General features: G+C 40.4%; 1 protein-coding gene across 1 annotated transcript in view; it reads left to right on the forward strand.

Moving 5' to 3' along the window:
- The window catches only part of BTAF1 (B-TFIID TATA-box binding protein associated factor 1), a 45,156-nt gene extending 35,091 nt beyond the window's left edge, over nucleotides 1–10,065 (forward strand). Inside the window, exons 26-38 of the mRNA XM_088528750.1 lie at nucleotides 394–546; nucleotides 1,117–1,238; nucleotides 1,329–1,496; nucleotides 1,663–1,740; nucleotides 1,821–1,950; nucleotides 2,406–2,547; nucleotides 2,715–2,845; nucleotides 3,584–3,709; nucleotides 4,284–4,436; nucleotides 5,031–5,242; nucleotides 7,240–7,399; nucleotides 7,997–8,167; nucleotides 8,490–10,065. Coding sequence (XP_088384876.1) covers nucleotides 394–546; nucleotides 1,117–1,238; nucleotides 1,329–1,496; nucleotides 1,663–1,740; nucleotides 1,821–1,950; nucleotides 2,406–2,547; nucleotides 2,715–2,845; nucleotides 3,584–3,709; nucleotides 4,284–4,436; nucleotides 5,031–5,242; nucleotides 7,240–7,399; nucleotides 7,997–8,167; nucleotides 8,490–8,636 — 1,893 coding nt within the window. The 3' untranslated portion in view covers nucleotides 8,637–10,065. The remainder of the gene's footprint in view (nucleotides 1–393; nucleotides 547–1,116; nucleotides 1,239–1,328; nucleotides 1,497–1,662; nucleotides 1,741–1,820; nucleotides 1,951–2,405; nucleotides 2,548–2,714; nucleotides 2,846–3,583; nucleotides 3,710–4,283; nucleotides 4,437–5,030; nucleotides 5,243–7,239; nucleotides 7,400–7,996; nucleotides 8,168–8,489) is intronic.
- The last annotated feature ends 13,574 nt before the right edge of the window (nucleotides 10,066–23,639 follow it).

The following is a 23,639-nucleotide window of genomic DNA, read 5'->3' on the forward strand; positions in this document are numbered from 1 at the left end:
TGGCTTCTTGTATTTTGGATAGCCTTCTACGTCTTTGTCTTACTTGTATGATACTTTTTCCTGCCCAGAGCTTTTGTAGCAGTCTTTTCTAGCCAATTGATAAAACTCTAAAGTGGAATAGCTCCAGGATCTCCCCTCTTGTATGCAAGCTTAGGAAACTTTTCATTGCTTCCTTTGGGACAGAACTTTTGTGCCTCTTAAAACTCTGGAGAAATTGATCTACAAGGAATCAAGCAAGTATAGCACAAAACTTTGTCCTATAAAATTGAAAAGATTGCAGATCCTTTCCATTGTTTAAAAGGTCTAAGCTGGTATTATGTTTTAATTTGCACTGTTTATGTGAGACTTAGTGCTCCAGTCCTAAGATTTGCTCTTTCAAAAATATTACTCTAGGCTGGCATTCCTGATCCACCAAACATGTCTGAAGAACTAATCCGAATGAAAGCTAAAGAAAGACACTTCCTGGAGCAATTACTGGATGGAAAAAAACTAGAGAACTATAAAATTCCAGTACCAATCAAAGCAGAGCTTCGAAAATATCAGCAGGTAACAGTTTAGAGTTCTAAAAGAAAAGCATAATCTGATGGAGTTCTATGGAAGAGCAGAAGTTTGTGTTTTCTGCTTTTACTCTAAACAGTCCACACTTGTCCTTTGCCTTCTCTGTAAAAAGTGAGTTAAGTAAGGAAATTACTGAATTCTTCAAAAAGAAAAGAAAACTTTTTATGCTGATTTCTCAGTTCTACTGTTTTTCTCAAGGAAGGTCCAATGGGCTGTGCTTTACTTAAGTTGACTGGGGCACCTCAGCTGCAGGGCCAGGCTTGATTCTGGTGTTTGGCATTTGTTAGGGTTCTCCATTTATTCCTCTCTGATTTGAGTGAATGAGCTGGAGTGGAGGTGTTTGTGGTAATCTTTTTTTTTTTTTTTTTTTTTTGGCCAGTTTATGGACAGGTCCTGAGTTAGTAGTTACATCTGTAACTGCACTTTGGGAATGTATTATGTGGAGAGTCTGGGGTGGGGGGAAACTAGTCATAGTTTAGCAGTGATGGATTGGGGGGAAGCTTAGCTAGGAAGACTAGTTCTCAATCCCTCTGAGACACTCGTTTATTTCTTTTTCAGGATGGAGTAAACTGGTTGGCATTTCTCAATAAATACAAACTTCATGGAATTCTCTGTGATGATATGGGTTTAGGAAAAACTTTACAATCCATTTGTATTCTTGCAGGAGATCATTGCCTCAGGTAAGCTTAAATAAATAACAACCTAGCTTAAGAACTTCTAAAGGTATGTTTTTGAGGAATAAAAATCAACATGTTCTAATATTCTTAAAGGGCTCAAGAATATGCAAGAACAAAACTGGTGGACAGTGTTCCTCTTCCCTCCTTGGTAGTGTGCCCTCCCACACTTACAGGACACTGGGTGGATGAAGTGGGAAAATTCTGCTCAAAAGAGTATCTTAATCCTTTGCACTATACAGGACCTCCTACTGAAAGAGCAAGGTAATGTAGTTTGTATTTGTAGCTTGAAATAAAATATTGCACAAAACTTTGCAGTTCACTTCCCTACTGAAGCTTGGTTTATGGGCACAGTAAAACATTGAAAGTTGGAAATAAAACCATGCATGTAAGGAACACTTAATTATGTGTTCTGTTTTTTTTCCTTAAGATTGCAACACCAGGTGAAAAGACACAATCTCATAGTGGCTTCATATGATGTCGTGAGAAATGACATTGACTTCTTCAAGTAAGAGTTTGGTCTGTTTTCTGGAGTTTTAATAGTCTCTAGATTTTTTTGATGCTATTTCAGTCTATTTTTATTTCTAGAAATATTAAATTTAACTACTGCATTCTTGATGAAGGCCACGTAATAAAAAATGGAAAAACAAAATTGTCAAAAGCAGTAAAACAACTGACTGCCAATTACAGAATAATTCTTTCCGGAACCCCAATACAGGTAAACGGCTATCTTTCCTCATCTCTTTCCTCCCAGCCCCTCTTCTCTCTTAAGAAGTTGGCCAAGTAGAAAACGAGAGGTTTCTGCCAGTCAAGTTTACTGCCTTTATCAGAATTGTCCTGTTAAGACTAAAGCTTGTAAAATTAAGTCTTTCCTTTCTAAATGCCTGAAACTTTTTTCTTTTTTTTTCTTCCTCTGTGTACTTAGATGTAGGGACATATAAGCCCTGACATCAGACACAGTAGAAAGTCCATTTATGTGTTATAGTACAAATGGGTCTCCGTGTAACTTAGGGTGATCAAACAGCCTCTGAGTTCCAAGTGTTCCAAACTTCGTTGGTGTTAAGTTTGCAGTGTTTTACAAGCAGTGTTGAATATGTGTGCGAAGGTTCCTGATAATTTGGAACCATTTATTAGTTTTGGAAATAATTTAACAAATGTTTCTTTCATGTTCAGAACAACGTCCTAGAGCTGTGGTCATTGTTTGACTTCCTTATGCCAGGATTTTTGGGTACCGAACGCCAATTTGCAGCTCGTTATGGCAAACCAATATTGGCAAGTAGAGATGCCCGAAGCTCTAGTCGTGAGCAAGAGGCTGGTAAGGATCAAACTGTAAATCTCTGGTTTCTTGTCTTTTCTCTTAAACAAGAATTGCTAGTGAAAATAGTAATCATGGTAGCATTAGCATGTCAGGTGCTTTCTGTGGTGAGTATTTCAAAGTAACTATTCTCTGGAGCTCTTAACTGTTCCTGTTTCTTACACTAGGTGTTCTTGCAATGGAAGCACTGCACCGCCAAGTGCTGCCATTCCTGTTAAGGAGAATGAAAGAGGATGTACTGCAAGATCTTCCACCCAAAATTATTCAAGACTATTACTGTATTCTCAGCCCTCTACAGGTATGACTAAGAAGGGGCTGTTTTTCAGCACAGTTAAGACCACAAAGGAGCCACTTGGCAGCTGTGTATTCCAGGGTCAATTTAATGTCAGCCCTGACATTCTCTGGGACCTCAGATTTTTATTTTGTTCTTCTAGTACATGTTCAAAACTAATTTCATCATGGTGATATTAGAATATTTTCTTGGCTTAATTTCTGACATGTTTCTCCATGAAGAATATCTAGTCATTTCGAATTCTTAAATACTTTCACAGAATCACAGAATGGTTGAGGTTGTAAGGGAGCCCTACAAATCATCTAGTCCAATCCCCCTGCTCCAGCAGGGACACCTAGGGCACATGGTACAGGGTGGCATCCAGGTGGGTTTTGAAGATCTCCAGAGAAGGAGACTCCACAACCTCTCTGGGCAGCCTGTTCCAGAGCTCTGTCACCCTCACAGTAAAGAAGTTCTTCATCACATGGAGGTGGAACTTCCTGTGTTTCAACTTGCACCCCTTACCCTTCATCCTGTCACCAGGGTTTTCCACTACAGAGGCAAACATTTTCTTTTTGAGAGCAAATAACTTTCCATTTGATTCTACTGTTTAAGGTTGATCTTGTGCTACATATAAAAGAGCTTTCTTGATTTATGCTGATTCATAACTTGAACTGGGAACTAAGTTTTAAAAATGTCTCGTTCTTTTGTCTTTCTCTTGGGAAAGAAATCGGTACTGAATTGTTTCTGGGGCCTAATCTGCAGGTTCAGCTTTATGAAGATTTTGCCAAGTCTCGTGCCAAATGTGATATTGATGAAACAGTTTCATCAATTTCATTGACTGAAGAAACTGAAAAACCCAAACTGAAAGCTACAGGTCATGTATTTCAGGTACAGATTAGTTCAGTAACTTTTACTGGTTAGCTTGTTTATTTCTGTTAACTTTTTTTGTGTTTGTTTAAAGCTGAAAACTAAAAGAATTAGCTTGCTTTGTATAGTTGGCTTTATTAAGTAACATACTCAAATTAGAATGGATTATCAAAAGTGAAAAACCTTAAAACTAGAAACTGATAAAATCAAAATATTCCCTCTACGCCACAAAATTAAGATACTAAAAGCAGCATGAACCGAAGGGTTTATAAAGGTGCATGGTTTTGTAAAATTTGCAATTTAAGTCTTGGTATTTGGAGACAATAACTCTCTGAAAGGCTCTGCCCAGCTCCTGCAGCAGGAACCAAGAGTGTTATAATCCTAACAGTCCCTGGCTTTCAGTCTGAAGTACTGTGGTGGAGTTTTTCCTTCTCTGTGTTAAGGCATGACTGTTTTGAATAAAAATGAAAGTCTGTCTTGTGGAATGTGGCCAAGAGGCCTCTATACTTGGGATCGCTTTTGTTCTTAGCTATTTCTGTAATATACTGTTGTTGCTAATCATTTCTCTGAACTTCTTTTTCTAAATCAACTGAAGGCTCTGCAATATTTACGGAAACTATGCAACCATCCAGCATTAGTGTTAACAACCCAGCATCCAGAATATAAGAGAATTACAGAGCAACTTGCAGCTCATAATTCGTCCCTTCGAGATATCCAGCATGCACCTAAATTGTCTGCTTTAAAACAAGTAAGTAAACCTGCATATTGGGCCCTAAGTCTCATAAATGCGTGTTTCATCTGGTGTTATGGTTTAGAAGATATTTAAGACTCCACCAGTTTGAAAACCCCTCTTAAAATATGGCAGCTGAAACTAAGTACAAAATTTTCTTGAGTTTTTCTAACTTTCTCCTTGATGTAAAGCAACTCAGGGAGGGTGTTACAAGCTTGTGTCAACAGGCATGCCTCCCTCTAGTTAGAGGGACAGTGATGTTACATACTTAATTTTGCTGTCTTGTCAAAAACTTTTAACTGTTTTTAACTTTTTTTTTTTACTGTTACTTTTTACTTTAAAGGAAGACTTTGCTCCTATTTACTACACAGATTAGTAGCTTGATAAAGTTAGGTTGGACTAAAAATGTTTTATCCGCAAGAAAATTTATATAAGGCAAAAATTTGCTCTGAAACTCAAATTCTTTGTAGTTTAGCAATGTAGTCAGATTTCCCACTATGTTTGTGAAGTCACCATCACTTACAGGTTTTCTTCTGTAACTTACGGGCTTTAGGTCCATCAGTGTCAATCTTTATTTTAATGCCTTTTTTTTTTTTTTTTCTTCACTTTAAGCTGCTGCTGGACTGCGGTTTGGGGAACGGTGGATCTTCAGAGAGCGGCACCGAAGCTGTTGTGGCCCAGCACAGGATACTCATCTTCTGCCAGCTCAAGAGCATGCTGGATATAGTGGAGCACGACCTTCTGAAGCCCCACCTGCCCTCGGTCACATACCTGCGACTAGATGGCAGCATTCCTGCTGGCCAGAGGCACTCCATCGTGTCCCGGTGAGCTGCTCCCTCCACCACCTTATTTGTGTGCAAAACTACTCCTGTCTCATGGGAACTTTTCTGTGTATGGGAGTATAAAATTAATACGTAGGACTGATGTAACTGACTGCCAGATCATCACTGTGTAATTTAGTTTCAATTATTTGAGTATGTAAAAGCGTATTAGCAGGAGACTGCATCAAAACTAAAGTATTGTCAGTTTTGGAAAATTAGGTGTGTCTCTTTAGAAACATAATAATATCTCATTATTGATGAAGAAAATAGTAAGTAATTGGTCTTCCTGTATTAATTTAATAGTAAAGACATTACCATAATGCAAATAAAAACTGAATATTTGGGTACTTTTATGACAACTAGCATAAGAGCTTTATGTTAAGAGGAATGCATTAACTTAGTGTTCTGTGCTATCCATTGTTCATCATGCTGATCCTGGAGATGATTACAGATTTCTTGTGCAGTCTCTGCTCTTTTATTCTGTGGTTACACCAGAGGGATGATCTATATCTTGTTGGGAAAAAAAAATCCATTTAAAAAGTCAGACAGCAAATTAAAATAACTTATGACATGGGAACGTATCTGCTGTTCTGTTGTGGTATGCTCCTTGACACCTAGCCCAGAGTCCTTATATTTTATTTCAGTAAAGGCTTTGCTCTTATTGAAATGGGAATTAAACACAAATGTCAGTATTTAACTAAAACAAATGAGAACAGTGTAATGTGAGAACTTGTGTATGTTTTGGTGCAAAGTGGTGCTGACAGTGCCATGAGCTGAAAGATAAAATTACTGTAAATTTCCTTAACAACCCAACCAGGCTGTCAGTCTCTCTTCCCTGTGCAGTCTGCAGTATTTCTAGTAAGACAGAATTTATTCTGATTTAGGAAGACCAAATTCATTCACTCCTGGCGCAGAAGCTGGCAAAAGATGCTACTTTGCATTTTCAGAGTGCTGCTGCTTTTGGGTAGTGATGATACAGTGAGCAGGCAGTAGCTGGGAAGTTACCTGCATCCACACAACTAAAAATGCCACATGTTGGTGTGTGCCTAGTTCTGTGATAACCACTTCTTCCCCTCACTCTGGGTGATCCTTACTTTGATGGCCTGATCCTCAGGACATCATGAGTAGTTCAGATTATTAGTAACCATAGAAATACTCTGAACTGCTCTCTTCTGTAATGATTTAATAAAGCCAAAGTAGCTGTAACTGTCAGTGTCCTTCCTGGGAATTTTGCCCAATTCCTACACACATCATCTAGCTTTGGCCAACTACATACCTGTTTTCCAGGGCGTTCCACCTAGCGTAGTTGCTCAAAACATTGCAGGTTGTGGGGGAGAGGGGGCACCTGGCTTGCACAGAGATAACATTCCTGTCTGCTGGAGTCCCTGTGCTCTGTTCATATTCCCATGTAATCCTGCCCAAACTGAGGGACGCTCCGATATCTCCCCATCGGACCCTTGTAAGTACCTCTAGAAGGGGAAAGAAAAGGGCTGATGGCACCTGGTTTGGAATCCTTGACAAATTTTACTATGGTCCTTACATGTTTTATGAAGCTAAAGTCTGCCTCCCAGGAAGGCAAAACTGAAGGTCGCAGCACTGTGCCCTGTCTGTTACTTCGTAGCACAGATAGGTAATTAAATCTGAACCTCAGTCTTACTGGTCTACATGTTTTAGTTTAGGAAAAAGTAAATATTCATTTTGATTTCCATGATGAATGCTCGAAAACAGTATTAAGGAAATGTATAACTTTGTTCACTTGTGACTAAGACTTACTTAACTTTGAGACCAACTGTAAAATTTCTATTGCATTTTTTCCTGCTAGTGAATAGGAGTCTTAGAGCTGCTGCAAGCTGGTGTCTCTTTAGGACTCAGTAATTACTGAACTAATGCTTTTATTCCTTTTATATTGACTACTGTTGGCAGAGAAACTTCAGAGTAATTTTGAGATTTCAATATTTAATTAATTTTAACATGCTTGACTTCTCTATTTTGAACTGCAGGTTTAATAATGACCCATCTATAGATGTTCTTTTGCTTACCACACATGTTGGTGGATTGGGACTTAACTTAACAGGGGCTGACACAGTAGTCTTTGTGGAACACGACTGGAACCCAATGAGAGACCTGCAAGCCATGGATCGGGCACATCGTATCGGACAGGTGAAAATCTTTTAAATTTCCTGTAAGCTTCCTTACTGAACTCCTTTCTTGAACTTCCATTATGTATCACACAGTCTATCCAAGTGATCTCTGGTGGTTTCCACCTCTACTTTTCATTCCTGCTAGTTTTGTCAGATGTTGAAGATGTTGATGTCTGTTTACTTATTCTATCCTCAAACTTGGTGAGTCTGTTTCTCTCCCCTTCCACCCATCACCTTTGTCCTGAGCTGCTGAGGAGACGCTGGGAGCAATAATCCTTCAGTGGAGAAAGATGCCACCGAGACAGGAGATGGAAGGGTTGCCTGGATAGGGATAGTGATGGCTTCTACCATCTCTCACCCCAAAGGTGCACGGGGCAGCAACTTCCACCTCCCAAGCACAGCCAGAACTGCAGCTGCCTCTGCCGGTGCTGGCACAGTCTCATCTCATCCTCCTGGCCTGGTATCAGCCACACTAACTGCACACGTGTACTGAAGGGTGTCTCCAAGCCAAACTGCCTCTGGGCTCCTTGTGTTCACAAGGAACAGTATAAAATGTTTTGCTACCTTGAATATTGAAGACTTTTCTAAATACGTTACTACTCCTTTTTTCTTTCAGAAACGTGTTGTTAATGTATATCGCCTGATAACTAGGGGAACTCTGGAGGAGAAGATTATGGGTCTTCAGAAGTTCAAAATGAATATTGCAAATACAGTGATTAGCCAAGAAAATGCTAGCCTACAAAGCATGGGAACAGAACAGCTTCTTGATCTGTTCACTCTTGACAAGGTAAAGAATCATCTGTGGGGGGAAAAACAAAAACAAAACAAACCAGTAAAAATAGACAAAAACTTCAGGGAAAAGCTTTGCTTTGAGATGTGAAACTTAATCAGATGAACACTTGAAGTGGAATGATGAACAGTAAGCAGCCCTTGGAAAAACAGGAAGCGAAATTTGCCAAAATTAATCATCAGACTGAGAATTCTGTAGTAATGATATGTAAAGGGAAGCCAAGAATATGTGGTTATGACCTGAAAAAGTTCTTTTAAGAGAGAATATGTGTGCATGCATGCTGGGTTTCTTATTTGGTGTTTTGTTTTTTTTTTTGAAGGATGGAAAAACTGAAAAAGCAGATACCTCTACCTCTTCTGGGAAAGCATCAATGAAATCAGTGCTCGAAAACCTTGGAGAACTATGGGATCAAGAACAGTATGACACTGAATACAGTCTTGAAAACTTTATGCATTCATTAAAATAACCATCATAAATTCTTAATGCAACTGCTGCTAGTTCACGTATTTTTCTGCTGATATTCAGCAAACTTCAAAGCATAAATAGTGAACCTTTAGCTTAATGTGTAAATAGACTTAATTGAAAGAAGAATCTTCAGAAGACTGGCACTCAGGTGTCACCTGTTTCACTGGGGAGTTACTCTGTCTTAAACATTTGCACTGTATAAAAACTTTAAATGTAAACATTGTGAGGTGGTTCCAATTTTACTTGTTCTGAACAGCTGCAAATTCTTACTGGGTAGAGGAATAAAACAAGGCAGGTTTTTACATATGTTAACAAGTGTTACTTCTGTTTGAAACAAGCCCACCATTATTTCTTCCTGTATCTATAGAAGTTTTGTACAGATGTTTCAGTGAGTACTTCAGGTTGTCCAGTGTACATTTTTTTCTTTTAACCACAACTTGCTTTTAAGATGTATTAAAAAAACTTTTCAACTTAAACGTTCATTCAGATCATTTCAGGACTTGCATTACCGGAGGCAAAGCCTAGAAGCCTTGAAAATGTTGGCTAATTAAATGGCACTAGGTAGGTGTACCCACCTTTGTATATTAAATATGCTCTTCAGACTTTTGACATCATCTGAGAGAACAGTTGACTTGAACTTTTTAACATAATGGGTTATACTAAATACAGGTGATGGCCTATTTGAGGCCATGTTTGCATCCTGTTAACAGGGGTGTACTTTTTTAATTTATCTATAAGGCTAAAATATAGCCACTTTGAGAGATGCATGTATTCAGTATGTTTCAATTCTATATATTTTTTTGTAACTAAAAGAAATTAAATAGACAGACATTTTCCAGAAGTAGATTTTACACTGTCTAGGATTCTAAAATCCGTTAAAGTGACTGTTTACCAAACTAATGCATGATTTAAAACTTCTTTAAGGAATGGGGAGGATTTTTTTCTTTAGGAAAACATATACATAGAAATACCTACATGCAGTTTGAGGGAATTCAATAGTTGAAATCATGTAACAAAGGTAGTAAAGGACTTTATAGCAGTGAGTGAGAATAATATGGCTGTATATTAAGCAGCTTTTTATAAAAGGGAGGCAGTAGTAAAGTGTGTTCTAGAGGTGCATATGTACCAGTATATGCACTTTTATAAATATTAAATTATAGATAACTTACAGTGGTTGTCTAAATACATAGAATATATGTATAAATATAAAATCTAAGGTTTGTAGCCTGCTGTGTGCTTAAGCATCAGAGCTTAAAAACCACCAGAGACCTCAACTATGTAAAATAAGATTGTTTTAAAACAAATATATATGAATCAAGACTGTTTTGCAGCATTGGAGATGAATTCATGTCACATTTCAGTAGTTATGAACTGCCATATTGTAACTAAATTAGCATTCCATGAAAATAAACAGAACTGGGAATATATAACTTGTATGTTGTGTATGTCCATGTCAGGTTTGTCTGTGAAGAACTTTTATCCCCTGTAGCTGAATAGGTAAAGGACTAATGTTTTGGGGATTGCTAACACTTCATTGCGTCAGCCGCATCTCCCCTGAACCCTTCATGCATAGAGGGTTTCTGTAGTACTTTGTACATCTTCCCCCTTGGATTATTAGAGTTCAGTGGGGCTTGCAGAGAAATTATGTGCGAGTACTGGGTAATTCAAGATATCTTGGTGCAGTAATCTGGTAATAGTGCCCAGAAATAAGAGCTCCATGCAGATATCTTACTTAGTAATAAAACACAGCATATGTTTTTTTCCAGAGTTTTGCTGGTTGCAATACTAGAAAAACAATGTATCCTGCAATGCTCCTGTTGGAAAAGAAATATAAAGCTAGGGAGCAGTTCCGTAGAACTGCTTTAAACTAGTTAGTTACTGTCCTAAGGTTGCTATGCAACTGTAATGCTCTTAGTGATGGCTTTCTTAGATATGACATCAAAAGGACTGCTGCACCTGAAAGGAAAACAGGGAAAGCAGAATAATTTTAGATGAACATACACATCAAACATGTAATTAGATGAACATACTGATTTTAAGCATTCTGTGAATTAATAGCATCAAAATGGAGATGAGCCGGAATACAGCACTAAGATTGTACATATGACACTTGGTTAACCTCCTCCTCAAACCTGAAGGTACCTGTGCTTTCCAGGCAAGCACGTGATTTGCCATGGTCTGGCCTGCAGTGCAGATACTCACAGGGCACCAGCCTGATTCCTTCTCAGTGTCCTCAGCCTGTTCAGTGAGTGCTCGAACACCACCTCAGCACCAGGTTCTCAGCACTGCGTGTTGCTCTGTAGCTCTTACCCTAGTGCAGTATAGTATCGGCTAATGAAAACACAGCCAAAACCTTAAATCAGCAAAATCATGTTACAGCCCTCAAAGACTCTGCGCATGAAATGGACAAAGTCTGGCAAAGGGAGGCAGCTGTCACTGAAGTTCATTTCAAGTCCATTTCTTTTTTAGTGGCATCAGAAGACTACTAGCAGCCACCACAGCTGGGCTTCCTTGCACTGAGCTAGTTCCAGATCCCAAGTTTGCTTATTTATGAAAACTGAGCACCTCTCACTAGCAGCCACGTTTTGTGCAGGAGGAGGGAGGTGTTCTGAAATAACTGTATGGATGATGGTGCTTTTCAATCTAACTTTATTCTGAAGCTTGAAAATAAATGGAAAACCTTCTTCCATGAAATCTGTGTACAGTTGCTGTCTGAGATGGCTGTCATCCTTGTAAACAGAATTCAGTGTGACTTTTTCCAGACATGTTTCCTTTATAGGTCACTTCAGCAAAAAGCTACTTTCTTTCTATTATAATTCTATATACTCAGAGTTTTTGTTTCTGAAAGCAACAGTAGAGATGTTATATGAGCAGTGCTTTAGCAAAAACTAAGCAGCATAAGATGCTTATCATGTTAAGCTCTTATCTTCATCAAGATCATCTCCAGGTCAATTAAACCCAACCTGGAACTATTTACTGTGTTGCAAGGTTCTTCCCACACCAAAGCTTTCTTCAGGAGCTGGGACATGTTTCAAGTGCTTTATGCTGTTGTGGGAAGCATCTTTCTTGACCCTTTGTATGCACAATGTTGTGTGACACTAGTGATTTAATCCCCTAGATTGCAAAGAAAGGGCATGCTAGTTAAGATAGATGTTTAAGATGGAGCTAAAATTCCATATTGAGTTAAGTAGACTCAAGCTTTGGGGTCTGACTGGGGAATGGTTAATGCCAAATTTATCAAGTTAACATTAGGGATAACACAGATGTTTCTTTCCCTCCCACTGTTCCACAGATTACTTATCTTTATAGGAAGGTCACAATTCAAGCATAAGTGGGACAACTTTAAGAAATGGTGGAAAACTTCTCAGAGGAAAATACGTTTTTACATATATGATTTTATTAACCTGGACAAAAATGGCAAATAATGCAGCATTAAATAGAGCTAGGCTAAATATAGTTTTGGCAGAGGAAGAGATTTCAAGCCTTTAAATACCACAGCAATAACTGGCTTGGCAGCAGTTATAAGTTGCTCTATAATCAAAAGCTTGGAAGCTCCAGGCTTTTTCTTTAGTCTAAGCCAAGCATGGAGATAGCTTATAATAAAATTAATTCCGCTTTTAAATCATGTTTAAGTAAGTTACTTCAAGGGCAGCTTGCTGAGTATAAGCAAGGCTGTGGAGATGATTCATCTACATTCTTCAAAGTTTCCCTAATAGAGACTTGACCTTTGGATTGGTGTCGGAAAACGTATCAGTTGGCTCTTAACATTGTAGTGACTTCACTAGTTCTTTAATATTCTCCCTAGCGCAGGTCTGGAGGTATCTGTTCAGTTATGCAGTGTATTTTTAAGGCTGACTCACTGTTCAGGGATAAGGCTTAGGTTGATACTTTGGCAGCCAAAATCAGAGGCAAACCTGGCCGAAGTAGGGGATTCTGCCCAACAAAGGAGATTTCCATTGGTGCGAGGCTGTGATGAAGCCATCTCCCACAGGCTGATGACAGCACTCAGCAGGGATTTGGAGCCTGCTGGGGGATCTGTTTCTTCTTTGTACAGTTTGTGTGTATAGGAAGAGCTTTTTGTTGCTAGTAAGGGTGGGAATTTGGAGGTGAGGGTATTCACCATGGGAGCACTTTTCCAGAAGCAAAGCTGTGGCCGGCTCCTGTGTATCTGCTTTTTTGGGTCAACAGTTATATACACTACATTGATATAGGTCTCATTTATATATATATTTAAAAGTCCCTCCCTCAATAGCATCATGAAATGAGGAAGCATCTTCCTTTCTGTACTGTTCTTCCTTTTCTTTATTGTTTAGCATTTGACCAGCCCTTGGTTAACCTCTTAACTCCTTAAGACTAACAACTCTAAGTGCCTGAAACAATCAAAATCTTAAGAACAGATTTCAATGATTTTTTTCTTCAGTAAACATCTATCTTCTAAGGAAAAAAAATGCTGCTCACATCAGCTGTATTAACTGGCTGAAATACTAAGATAAGTTTTTCAAGTTTGGACCCAACAGTCCCCATAGTTTGGTACCGAGAGGAAATTATGAGCTGCATCTGCCCTGGCTTCTCTCTGGGTCAGAGAAACGTGCCTCAACGATGCAAGTGTTTCAGCAACCAAAAGGTATTCGTCCTAGCTTTATACCAAAAGCTTATGCCTCGTGGTCTCTGATCAAGTCCATAAACAACTAGAGTCTTGAAAAGGCTCTTTTCCTTTTTTTTCACATTGCTCACAAGAAGAACACACAGCAAAGCATTTAAACAGGAATTCACTTTCTACAGAAATACAAAAGTTTTTAAGATGGATAAGTAAAAATAAACCTCAACATCTCAACAAGAAAGACACAGTTACATGGGCAAAGGCACACAGACCATCCTAGCAAGACTTAATAGAATCTGTTCACCATTCAGAAAACACTGCTTGCTACCGAGATGGGCTCTGATTTGCTCTGAAACAGTTTCTGCAGAGGATGGAGATGATCTCGTCACTAAAAGTACACCTAGTAATAATCCTATGCTACCCACTGCAACAAAAAAATTCATTGCCATCTGGGAAAATTTAGCAGATCTGCTACTTACTCTAGCAAGGCTAAGACTTGTGGCCTCAGCTACATGAAGTCACGTGATACTAGGGAACTCAAACACAGGTTTACAAACTTTGCTACATTATCTTTCCTTTTTCCTCACGCACCTTAGGAAAGTCGCACACAAATCAACGGCAACTGGAGAAACAGGCCTAATCTCAAGAGAATATGAGAGACCCTAGTAGTTTTGGTCACTTTGTACCACAGAAATTCTCATTTACTTCCTTGTGTTCTCTTTCATGTGGGACTTTTCAGGGCACTTTGCAGAAATCCAGTACTAATTCTCTAAGTGTAATCTTATAAGCCATGCAATAGTACAGACAGTGGAAAGTACCCAATGCCCTCACCCCACACACGTATCTCTCTCTCAGTTGCGAGCTGTAAATCAAGCAAAGATTGAGTGCTTGTGCTATTCAACAGACCATTAGTGGGCATTTGCTCAGTGCTACGTCATTTGGATAGATCACAAAGCTAAACACTGGATGTCTGTCATTAATTTAGCAAGTAACCAACAAACACACACTTTTACAAGTAAAGTAAAACTCAGATCAAGGTTTGCTGACAGCTAAGAAGAGAATATTCCTGCGTACTACAGGAAGCCCACACACTACTTACCCCTCCATTTCCCTTTCTAAACAAGGAAATACATATAGAAAGTAGCAACTTGAAGGCCACAAATTCAGACGCATGCCTGAAAACTGCAGGAAGAGGAAGGAAAGGGTCTGCCAGAAGGAGAGAGGCAGTGCAATGTGCTGGGTGCTGCCAAAGGGCTGTCCCGGCGGCCCTGCAAGCTGAACTAATCTGCAGTTCGGTCACAGGCTCCGCAATAGCTGAGCTATGGGAACACGCGGGCCACGTTGTCGACGTGCTCCGCTTGCCAGGGCCTGGGCAGGGGCAATGCCGCGCTGCTTATGCCAAGTCCACATTGCCGAGATTTCCCATATGTCGCAGTAATTACATTTCACAGCTTACACAGGCTGCCTCTGTAGATACTCCATGGAGAAAACAGGTCTACTTATCAGTACACCAGCAGAAAGTAAATTGACCTTTTAGCTGTGGTACTTACTTTTTTTTTTGCTAAGGATTCTGTATGTTATTTCTCTTTGAATAAATATTTTCCTCTTCAGATGCACATTTCCGTATTCTGCCCCTGTTTGGGATTACTCACACTGCATTTAGGGCAATTTTGTTATCACAGCCTGGCATCCTACAAATAAGGAATTCAAATTGAAATCTGTAACTTTAAGCCATAGGAAGAGTTAATATGTTTGTTCAAATGAAACTATTTTCACAAGCTAGCAAATGGAGCTTAAAAAAAAAAATCAGTTGAATTGTGTATGATCTCTCTGCGAGAGCAGAAGACCATTAAAAAGAGTCCATCTCTCCCCAGATTTGGACCTATTTCAGTTAGAAGGAGCAAACTGGCCCTCTGCTACCAAAAGAAGCGTGACTTTAGGAAGAAGCCAACCTGTATGCTGATCTATCCCTCCCCATGGCCGACATCTGCACTTAGCCCAAATTAGGAAACAACTTCGGGATACTTGGTGCCTCCGTGCCCAACTGTCATCACTCAGCAAGGAGAGCAAAGCAAGCTGGTCAACCAAGCTGAAAAACCCAAGTGCTAATTCCTGGCCATTTTGGAGCTCTGGGTTGCTGCATAAACACAGGCCAAGTCCTTAAATGTGCATAAAGTTACAACGGAAACGCATTTGTAGGAGACTGCACAACGCACCCCAACCAAACCAACGGACCATGCCTGCCCACCGGCATGTGCCTGTGCTTGGGGTTAACTCAGTTTTTGCCCACGCCAGTGTCATATCAGTGCAGTTATCAGCTCCCTGGTGACAACGTGGCCGACCTCAGCACTGAGGCCGCTTCCTGTGCTGCCCTTATCAGCACAGCTGCATGGTGCAATCAACATTGCAGGCTTCTTGCAGCCAGCTCGCTCAGCAGTCATTAATTATTGCTCAAAAAGCGCAGAACAGTTATTTTAACATCCGTTTTGTTGCTGTTTATTCCTTGAAAAGCAAGGCTTAACCTGGATTTGAGGCCGAGCTGTGAGCTTATAGCAGCCATTTGTGTGTGTTTAACCTGCTTGAGGCCTGTGCCAGCCTGAGTCCCCAGAGGTTTCCTCTGCCTTCCCTCACTCTGCGCCGACACGACACGCAGCGAGATGCGCGTCCGTGGCGGAGGTGTATCCAGGCACTAAATGGCTTTTGCAATTATCAGATGTCTTGATCAGCTTTGCTTTGGCATTTAATCAGCTATGAAAGCTATTTATTGCCTCATAAACTCCTCTGCAGCAAACATTATCCTTTAATTAATCCCTGAAAATTATTAGGGGTGTGTGTGTGTGTGGTGTAACCTGCTTTTAGCACCGTACAATTAGGCTCAGGAGAATTTGTTGCTGTTTTCCCTTTCATTTTGTTTTTAGACAGTTGTCAGCTGGCCCAGTTGGAGGGCTTGTCAAGACAGGTAGCAGCACGGTGCAGGTAACGAACACCAGCAAAATCGCTGAGCTGTGAGGAGCTCTCACACCTGGGAAGCTTGGGAGATGTGTAAAAGTTGAGCAATAATTTAACTCATATTAAAATGGGGAAGGTTGTCTAACAGTAAGTGGCTTCAGGACTAAAGGATGTCGCAGAATGATTAGAAGATTGGAGACAGCTGCTAATTAGGAGCATTTGAAGCCAAGGACATAAGAACAAAAGATCTCCCGCATAGCAAAAGGATTCAGGTGTGTAGCTCTGTGTGTCATAACTTTGGTTTTTCAGTCATTAAACAACTTCAAAGGACCTGAGAACCATCAGGATCTGTCGATAACTACAACATTCACTAACATCACTTTTATAGCAAGGATGCAAGTTGTTTGTTTAATTTATAACATGGACACCAAGTTTTGTTATTCCCAAATCCCTCGACTTCTTCCTCCCATAGAATCAGAAGTCGGTTTTAAAATAGCATAGTTCACAAAATCACAGAGAATAGGCATCATGTTCTCAAAAAAAATTGTCAATATAAGAACTAGAAATGTACCAGGAAATTCAAGGATCTTGTGAAAACTTTATGTTTTCAGCAGAGAGCTTTACTCTGGGAAAAAAGCAGAAGCAACCCCCAAGATATGTGAAAGATGGCAATGCTGAATCCTGCCTCACTGCTTCCTGAGTGATTAAAATTCTTATGGAAACTGCAGCCATTGCTTGATTGGGAATGTGATATCTAGAAATAAGATATTTTCATATATTTGGCCAAGTTAATTACTGAGCAGCAAAAAGCTGTTGATATTATATAATTGGCCGGTTCTCTGCAGACCTCTACCAAACATTTCATCAACTATGAAACATATTTTAGGAAGTACTTACTGAAGCAGGGATTATGGATAAGGCAGTATAGATTTGAGAGAGCACATGAAGTATGAGAACAGAGATTGCTTTAAAGTTGGTGCAACAAATTTTCCCCTCAGCAAGTGAAGCTTCAAAAGCAAATTCTGGAAGAAAAAAACAAATACCTCTTGTGCTTTGGAAATGGGAAGAGAAAAGTGAAAAGAGATGTTGCCTCCCATGGCTTTTACAGCTTCTTATTTTAGTCATTGCTGGAGAAAAATGAACCTTGCTCTAATGACACAGCTGCTAGGGAATTTACGTCTCCTGTGGCAGCTGTTAATCATGGTGAGACTAAAGAGCAGTTCCACTTCAGTGACTCTTTCTGTGTGTTAGTAGGTGGCAGCACAGCCAGGACTAAAATTGTAAGAGATTATGTTTTTCAGAGATGTATTGAAAACCCCAACCTGGCAATCAAGCTTTCTAAAGTAGTCTGTATATGCGGTGTTACTGCTGGAGGTATTCTGCGTTGCCTAAACAATGTGTTTGTGCAGTCTGAGTTGCTGAAACATAACTAGGAAAAAAAATGAGGTAGGTGGATTCTGCTCAAATAAAACTTGGGAAGCTAGAAAGTTTAAGATTTTATGTCCCAGGAGGAGGTGAAGTATTGTAGCTTTATGCAGTCACAGGTGGTAAAATTACAGCTTTTTGCATTGAGAGGCCACGGAGGGTACCCTGTTGATCCATGGTTCAGAAAAAGCAGGTCTGTACACAGTAATTAGAGCAGCAGGGCAGTTGGCTTGTTTGGTCCTAGGAACCAGTACACAAGCAGTTTTATCCCACAGGACTGTAGCACCTTGGTGTATGCAGTCCAGAACTCATTTAAAATAAATTAAAATAAAGACCCCTACTGGGCTTTTAGGGATCATCAGGATTTTAAAAGGTGGTTGGTGCCAAGTTGTTCAGTGCTAATTCATGATCCAGATAGGCCAGGCGTGATAGTGGGAACACACAGTCAGGAATGGCCACGTTTACCACTGACAAACCTTGGTCTTCTTGTTTGATAAGAGGTAAGGACAGCGATCTAAACCTATGAGCTAATCCCAGTTAGGAAATACTTGCAAAGGTTCCTTACCAAGGACTGCTCTGATTTCAGTATTCTCTGTAGTTGCTTCATTTCTGCTTTCTCCTGTGCCTGTAACTCTTTATGCACAGTTTGGTATCTTTGCCTCAAAACCAAAGCTGGATGCAGAAATCGGTTGCCTCTCCTCCTATGGGGATGTCAGGACAGGAATACCTGGCAGCCTTGGGAGCTGAGTAAGTTACTGTCTTTCTTTTAGAGCCAGGGGTAAACGGCAGCGCTCGTCCCTCTGCTTTTTACCCGCGAGGGAGCTTGCTCAGCAGTCCCAGTGCAAGGGCGGGCAGGCTCTCTCCTGTGAACGCAGCACCTTGTGCCCGGGTCTGTGCAGGGCTGCCCTCCATCCTGGCACTGCCATGGGGCAGAGCACCAGAATGAGCCACAGGGCACAGGAGAGGGAGCGTGTGGGGGTCTCGGGTGCCTGCGCTAGTCGAGCATTTAATGTGCTCCTCTGTACAAGACACTGTAATTTTGTCTCCTCATCAAGGACTCTTCATGCAGTACTAAGCAAAATTTTTATTGGCTAAAATAATGATAATTTTAAAAGTCCTGTTAATGTAAGTGACGAATTGCTTACCTACAGTTCTTTAGAAATCTCCTCTTGATTGTCCAATGCATATAGAATCAAGGCAAACAGAAAGGAGGTTGTTCTCTCTAAATTACATCACTCAAGTTTCTCTTTAGCTTCTTTTCAGTATAAATCAAAATATCCTTATTGTTTCAGCAAGATGATGGCATCCTACCCAGTGGACTGAATAAACGATAATGCAGCCATTTGGCCTGCAGTGAGGACACTAGCCTGGTTAGCAATACTTGTCAGAATAAAGCAGACTAAAAAGGGTCAGTGTATGTGTCAGAGTCCTATCCTTAGCATGCCATGCATCCAGCGCACTAAGAACATTTTGTTATCATTTCTTAAATAGAGTGGTTGGATCAGAACAGTATGAAGAACAGAAACAGTCCAGCTGTGACCTCACCATATTGAGCCTAGAACTTGGCAAGATGAAGAGAAGCTTGACTAGTTTTCTGCATCCTAGGACCCAGGCTTGCTCCACCATGCAACTTGTTCTGAACAGAAACTGAAGGTAAAGTGTCTTTGTCTTGGGGGGCTGTCTCCTACAGGTCTAGCAGCAGTGTGACAGTCAGACAAAGGGCATAGTTTTATTCATGCTTTATTTGGTACAAACAATGCATTTTAACCTGTCTGATAGAAATCAAGCCAGTCGTGACAGTTGTGAGCTTGGATGCCTGAATTGTGCCTAGCGTCTGAGCTCACCTTCCCCTAGTTCTGCAAGTCTGATTTGCAATCCAGAGGGACTTGTAGTGTTAATGCATGTACCTTGAGTAGATTTTGACTAATTTGGGCTCAGCTGAAAATCAGTATTTATTTAACGGGATATTTCTGAGAAGAAGCCTTTTGTGTTGTACAAAGTTGAAGGTTTGTTTGCATGTTGTTACAGTCTTTATTGAGTATTATTGCTGCATCTTTGAAGCATGGGCCTAGTAAAATTTAGTCCTGGGAATAGGGAGTTGGTTAAAAGAAGACACAAGCATAACAGAAACAAACCCAACCCAGTCCTACCAAATGGAGATCAGACTTTGAACCTCAGTTCTTCACACAGTGGAAAGAACTAGCAATAAAAGCTTCTTAAGTCCTTGTAGTTGTCAAATGGCAAAATTAATAGGCACCAACAAATGTTTTCTATAGGGGAGGAAAGGCAGTGACAGATTTTTTTGTTTTGTGGTTGTTTTTTTTTTTTTTGGTTCTGTTTTGCCCTTTGAAAAAGGGGCTGAATTTATGGATAACAGATATGCAAGTGGGAGCAAGTGAATTCCAGGCTTGTTGTATAATGTTAGACAGGTCACTTTTTATTTTTGGTCCTTCTGTTCTTACATGCTCTGTTTCTTTTGCCTACTCAGACTGAAAGCACTTAAGCACAGAGTTTGTTTCTTATATAACACCAGGCCCAGCAGAGCTCTGCTTTAGGTGGAGGCTTGTAGACAGTGAAGAAACATAAATAATTTCAAAGACAATTAGCAGCTCGGGCTTTAAATGGGAAGTCATAGTCTGGGCTGGGAAGGAGGAATTTTTACTGTTCTTTCCAACAACTCATGAATGTTGATTTAGAAAGGAGACTGGAAATTTTTACAAATGTTCAAAATACTTCCACAGTTGTGGCAGGGTTTGAAGTAGCTAGATTGTGAGCAGTTACATTGCATTTGGCTGAAACTCAAGCTAGCTTTGCTGATACCTCCATGCTTCAGCTCCTGAAGCACGGGAGGTACCCAGTAAAGGACCCTCTTCCCCCACCACGTCATGCTGAGTGATGATTACTACGAAAATTTACCTGTCAAGTGTCTTAAGGAAGAGGAGGTGGCAGTGTAGTAGTACTTGGGCTGTAAAAATAAGCAACAAATCAAAGTAGGCTGTACTTTGAAGAACCATATAAATCTTCTGCTTCTTCCTTCATTTTAGCTTTCATTATTTTTATCACAGTAGCACTTAAAAGCCCTGATCATCATAGAGGAGAGCAAGGCAACACACAAACCCTGCACAAGAAGACTCTTCTTCCCCCAAAGAGCAGCTGATCTCAGAGCACAGTGAAAGTGACTGTTCGAGTCAGTTAAGAGGTGCCTGGTCCAATTACTTCTTATAGCCTATAACTTTATAACTCTCTCCATAAGCTCCTGTCACCTCAGTTCTGCCATCTGATCTACTCTTTTTAATCTATTTTTATAGTCAAACTGCAATCTGTAGTAGTAAGATGAAGAGCTGGGCTGACAGACCTGAGGTGGGTGTAACTCTCAGAAGGGTAGGATTAAATACGAGGGGAGCAGAAATCTCATAGCCAGGACCAGCAGCAGCCAGAGCCACAAAGCAGAAGATGCAGCAACTGGACATGTACTGATAAAAGCCCTGATCTCATGGGCCCAGAGGTAGGAAGATAAGTACACTCAGAAATTCTTTATCATTGACATAAATGCTAAGCTTTGATGCAGAGCACCTGTAAAGACAGTCACTGGTAATTTCCACTAAAGGAAACATGAACAAAATGGATTTAATTTACAGTGTGACCGATATAATCACAGAATGGCTCATTTTATCAGAGCACATACAGTTTGTTTCACCCCACTTCTGGATGCAAAGAGCTTTTAACACAGAGAGTGTCTCTAGTTCATCTGCAGGTGGATCACTGAAGTTGTGGTGTGTATGTTTTCACTCAGTGGTTTGTGGCTTCCAAAATATCTGCTGTAATCATTACACTAAATATTTATATCATGGGAGTGGCCCAGATTTAGATAGTCTGTTGGTACCATCATAGTTTACAGTTGTAATTACCCTTCATTAACAGGCATTCCTAGTAATTGAAATTTTTTGAGAAGTAAGGTTTTTACTAGGTCATTAGAGCTACTCATGCTCAAGGTTTATTCACTATTCACTTGCCTACAGTGTATGTAAATGGAGGTGAGATCTAATAAATCCATTAAGTGAGGTGCATCTATATTAAGTTGTTCGGAATGTGATGCCAGCTGGAGAAGTCGGAACCTGCACAGTGTCAAGGACAGCTCATTCTTGGCAGTGTAGCTTCACTGGAGCTGGCCAACAGGATGTGCTCTGGACAGCAGTACATCTGAGATCCTGCCCTTCTTTAGCACATGGGAATGCCACTTGGAATTTGCACTTCTACGTCCTTGTAGTCATCTATTTTCTTTCTTTCTTTCTTCGTAAACAAGTCAATAGAGTTAAAACTGTTTTTGATACAGTATGAGGTAGAGGTGAAGCTTCTGGCATGGTGTTGTGAAGTGGAAGCAGCGTTTGTGCTGCTTAGACTTGCCAAGATGGGGCCTTTCTGGGTCTGGGCAGAGGTAACATGAGGCAGCTTAGTCAGCTGCAGAGTTCAAACAGCTTCAAGGTTGTGTGGCAGCTGAGCAGGAGTTTTCCAGGAATGGTTTTGGACTTCAGTTTTTAATTCCATTCTTTTTTTTAATCTGGCTCCACAGTGAAATTCGATTAACATAGTACTGAAGGTTTTCCACACCAATAGTTTTGCCTTCAAAGGAGTTTGCAGCAGTGACCTCAGAAACTGTCTCTGTTTCTCTTATTTTTCTCATATTGATAAAAGGAAGAATTCACATTCCCTGTTCATAAATATGAACGTCAGACAAACTCCTGACTATCTGCAGGTTGTCTACCTAATCCACTAACCTTGAACTTTTACCTACCCACTTGATTTGAAAAAGGGCAAATACTAGATTTTTCACTGCAATGAACTACGGAAGTAGAGACTCTCTCTTCTGAGGGCCAGAAAGGGAAATGAAGGGCTAATTCCCTGGGACTTGCTGCACAACCCTGAGTTACGTGGCAGGCACCCTGAATGATTCATGAGGTATTCTTAGAAATCATTTGAATGGGATGTCTCTACATCAGCCAGGAACGCTGCAGATGAAAGGATTTAGCTGCCATAACAGATAATAAGCCAGAGGAAATCTCTTCTGTGTGGGGCTCATATCGTTATTCCACAGTTAGGTTTGGAATTTACTTGTCCCAGGTCTCACGAGGGTGTGCTGTGGGAGCATGGACACGGGAACCTGAAAGTGGTCAGCTCCTTTTAGTGCAAGCTGCCTCTGACATATCCTGCACAGGCAGGATACCCACAGGGTCTGTGTCCACTGCCAAGAGGGGTAGATGACTGTCTAGTTTCATGGTTACCACTAGCTCCTCCTTGGGCTTTCAGTGAAGGACTCCAGTTACTCATTAATGGTGCAGATACTTGCTCAGATTCAGCAGCAGAAGCACTGGCACATACTGAGGTAGGGAATAGCTCAGCTCAGCTATGTTGCTGGCCCAAATTTGACAGCTACTTCAGTATGTTTATAATTTTAAACACATAAGTAGTTCCAGTCAGTCAGGCTTATGTTTAAATGCATTGCTGACAGGGGCATTTCTAACTCCCATAACTGTTCAGAGTTTGGGTCCCAGAGGTCTTCCTCCAGATTTAACAGCATTTTCTGCCTTATTTTGTTGTGGTTGAAAGGTGTTAGCCGGTTTTGTTCTGTCATCAGAAACAACCAGTCTGCTTCAGCGAGGATCCTATGAGGATCTGTCATTTTTGCATTGGACAGGTAACTCGATGGGAATAAACTGCCCTGAGTAACTTAGAGAAACTAAGCCATATATATGGCTAAAATTAACATTACAGTATATGCATAAAATAGACCATTATGGAAGCAATAAAGTCTCAAAATGATGCCTGCTAATCAGAGATGGTGCAACCTGGTTAATTGCTAGATTTTTTTAAGGCTTTTACGGCATGGGATAGCTATTGCACAGAGTTCAGAGGTTTATAAAGCCTAAATGGGGGCAGTACAGAGTAAGAACTGAACAGGGTTCTCCTATCACTAGCATGGCCATGTACAAAGTTGCAGACACATGCACATTAGGAGACATGAAAAATAGACAT

Source organism: Tinamus guttatus, unplaced genomic scaffold (assembly GCF_059628265.1).
Source record: "Tinamus guttatus ecotype Peru unplaced genomic scaffold, ASM5962826v1 Tinamus_guttatus_pri_ptg000314l, whole genome shotgun sequence".
Taxonomy (NCBI): domain Eukaryota; kingdom Metazoa; phylum Chordata; class Aves; order Tinamiformes; family Tinamidae; genus Tinamus; species Tinamus guttatus.